Source organism: Penaeus monodon, chromosome 11 (assembly GCF_015228065.2).
Source record: "Penaeus monodon isolate SGIC_2016 chromosome 11, NSTDA_Pmon_1, whole genome shotgun sequence".
NCBI lineage: Eukaryota > Metazoa > Arthropoda > Malacostraca > Decapoda > Penaeidae > Penaeus > Penaeus monodon.
Window position 1 is genome coordinate 14,805,958 of NC_051396.1, and position 2,500 is coordinate 14,808,457.

The window sequence follows — 2,500 nt, forward strand, 5'->3', positions numbered from 1 at the left end:
GTTGTGTGATGGCTGTGGTGTGTTGTGTGGTGATTGTGCGTTGTGTGATGGCTGCAGTGTGGATTGTGGTGTGACGAGTGTGGGTTTTGGCGGTGATTGTGCATTGCTTAACGATAACTGATTGTGTAATGAAGGTAGTAGACTGTGTGATGATTGTAGTAATGATTTTGGCAGGAGAATGACCGATGATAGAGGTGATACGGAAGGTTTTAATGAAAGATGAACAGGTGATGACAGCGTTACTTGTGATGAGTGTTGAATGATTGGGGAATTTCGTAACATGACTTGCTGTTGTGGTGATGACTGCAGTGGTAATGACAACCTGGATGGTGGTGGAGACGACGATAAGACAATTCCCCTTGATGAAGCTTCACTGGGTGATGACTCTCGTGATGACTGCTTCAGAGGGCCTTCGGGCCCTTTCGCTCGCAAATAGGGAGCTCGCTCAAGACGTTCTTGGCGGTCATGCGGGTCATGGTTCTCGTAAGCGAGTGACATGAGCGACGCGGAGACCCCGGGCGCCTCATCACCCGAACTAAGCTCCCGACGAGGACCTGATGCCTTGGCGTCACCCTCAGAGGGCGCACCTGAAGTCGCGACGTCGTCCTCGGAGCGCGGGTGTGAGGGCGTGACGCCGCCGGGAGAGCGCGTGGGTGCGCCCCGCCCCGCCGCCGCCTCCTCCGGCGCCGAGCCACTCCTGAGCGCGGCCAGGTGGCGCTCCCACAGGAGCTGCAGGTGGCGCCTCTTCCGCCCCGTCGGAGGCGGGAGCTGCACGGTGATCTGGTTGCCCGAGTTGGCGTTGGCGGCGAGGTTCAGGTTGTTGCTGTTGATGTTGTTATCGTTGTTGTTGTTGTTGTTGTCGTTATTGTTGTTGATGTTGTTGGCGATGTTGGCGACGGCGCTGAAGACGCCCAGGGACAGCGAGAGGAACACGAGCTGCGAGATGCTGACGGCCGCGGCGTCCACCGAGTCGGGGCACGAGTCGGCGCCCGACGCCCCGCCCACGGGCACGTACATGACGGCGGGGTCCTCGCGGCGGACACGCCCTCGCTGCGCGCCCGCGCCTGCGAGATTATCGCTCTCGCCTTCCCTTGGGTGTTTCTCTTCGCCTATTTTCTTGCTCATCAAGGACTTAGCCTCTCCGCTCTCCTTGACGCCCCCCTCTGCATTCCCCGCGCCAAGGCGGACCTGCCGCACGAAAGAGGCCTCGCCGCCCTCCACGTCGAGCGACTGCAGCATCGCCTGCGCCGCCTCCCGCCGGATGCGCCACGTCAGCCAGTCCTTAAGGGCGTCCTTCTCCAGCCGGCCGCTGGGAGACGTCACGAAGCGCTTCTCCTGAGGGCGTCGACGCCGGTGCTGGCCCAGGACCTGGTGCAGGACGCTCCGAAGGACTTCCTTTTGGTCCGCCCCCTCGCGCACCTTCTGCGCCACCAGCATGGAGAGCCTGGCGTAGGCAGCGAGGGGGTCGACGCGATGGCCCTCCCGCAGAAGGGGCTCTTTGGCCTCGTATTCCGTCGCCATCATCACGCGCTCTCCTGCCGCGCCCTGCCACGTCGCCGCCGCCAAGCACCACCACGTCACCACACTCGCCAGGCCCATAGTCGGACTATTCGTAACCACTCTGCCTGGCTGCCATGTTCGGCGGGCGCGGTCAGTCTCCTCCCACTCCCACTCACAGACTGAATCCTCCTCCTCACTAGACTGCTGGGCGAGTCACGGCCTCAGTCTGTGGTCTGTGAAGATCGCGCGCGTGTGTTTGTATCACATTATCGTCGAAGTAAAAGACAGTTTTGTGTCAAGTTTTTGCTTTTATTCTCTTAACAATTTGGAGTAATATTTCAGCAGATATCTTAATCGCTTTAAGGAATGCAACTCCATTACAAAATGATAATCAATTATCCATAATTCTCCCATCCTGTTACTTACAGTTCGTGACAGTCACCAAAAGAGGATAAAGGAAAGAAAGAAAAAACGAAAAAGAAAAAAATAAACATAACCCACGAGTAACCGAGGCAGTGTGTCATGTGTTCCGCGTGAGCCAGCGTAGCGGTCAGGTTCGCGAGTCAAGAGGCGAGAGAGTAACGGTAACTTCCGCGTCGTAAAGTGGGGGTGGAGAGAGAGAAGGGGGTGGGGGGTGCGAGGGCGGCGCAGAGAAACGTTTGCGTGACATGTGATAATAGTAGTAGGGCCGGGAAGGGCTCCTCGCTAGTCGACGTCGAGTTCGCCAAAATCTTGATTCCTGAGGATGTGGTGGTGCGTGGCGATTCTCCTGGCCGCTTCGGAGCCTCCTCATGCCCACGCCCATATGGTGCTCAGCTACGAGCACCTTGAGCCAGACGTCCTCCCGTGGGCGGAGGTTGGTACTGGCCATCGCCTCGACCCTCAGGTGGCCCAGGTTCGACTCGCGATGTTCGTTGTGGAAACGGCCAGGGACCTCGCCGCCCAACGAAACGACTCCGCCCCCCGCAGACAGCCTCGGAGTCATCCTCGAACCCAGACA

The 2,500-nt window shown here is 58.6% G+C and overlaps 2 protein-coding genes across 2 annotated transcripts in view; one reads left to right on the forward strand and one right to left on the reverse strand.

The window, feature by feature from the left end:
• LOC119578770 (serine/threonine-protein kinase phg2-like) overlaps window positions 1-1,677 on the reverse strand; it is a 2,706-nt gene extending 1,029 nt beyond the window's left edge. The window contains exon 1 of the mRNA XM_037926392.1: window positions 1-1,677. This exon is cut by the window's left edge and continues 305 nt beyond it. Within this exon, the coding sequence (XP_037782320.1) occupies window positions 1-1,599 (1,599 nt within the window). The 5' untranslated portion in view covers window positions 1,600-1,677.
• The window catches only part of LOC119578466, a 3,223-nt gene continuing 2,267 nt past the window's right edge, over window positions 1,545-2,500 (forward strand). Inside the window, exon 1 of the mRNA XM_037926045.1 lies at window positions 1,545-2,500. This exon is cut by the window's right edge and continues 413 nt beyond it. Coding sequence (XP_037781973.1) covers window positions 2,246-2,500 — 255 coding nt within the window. The 5' untranslated portion in view covers window positions 1,545-2,245.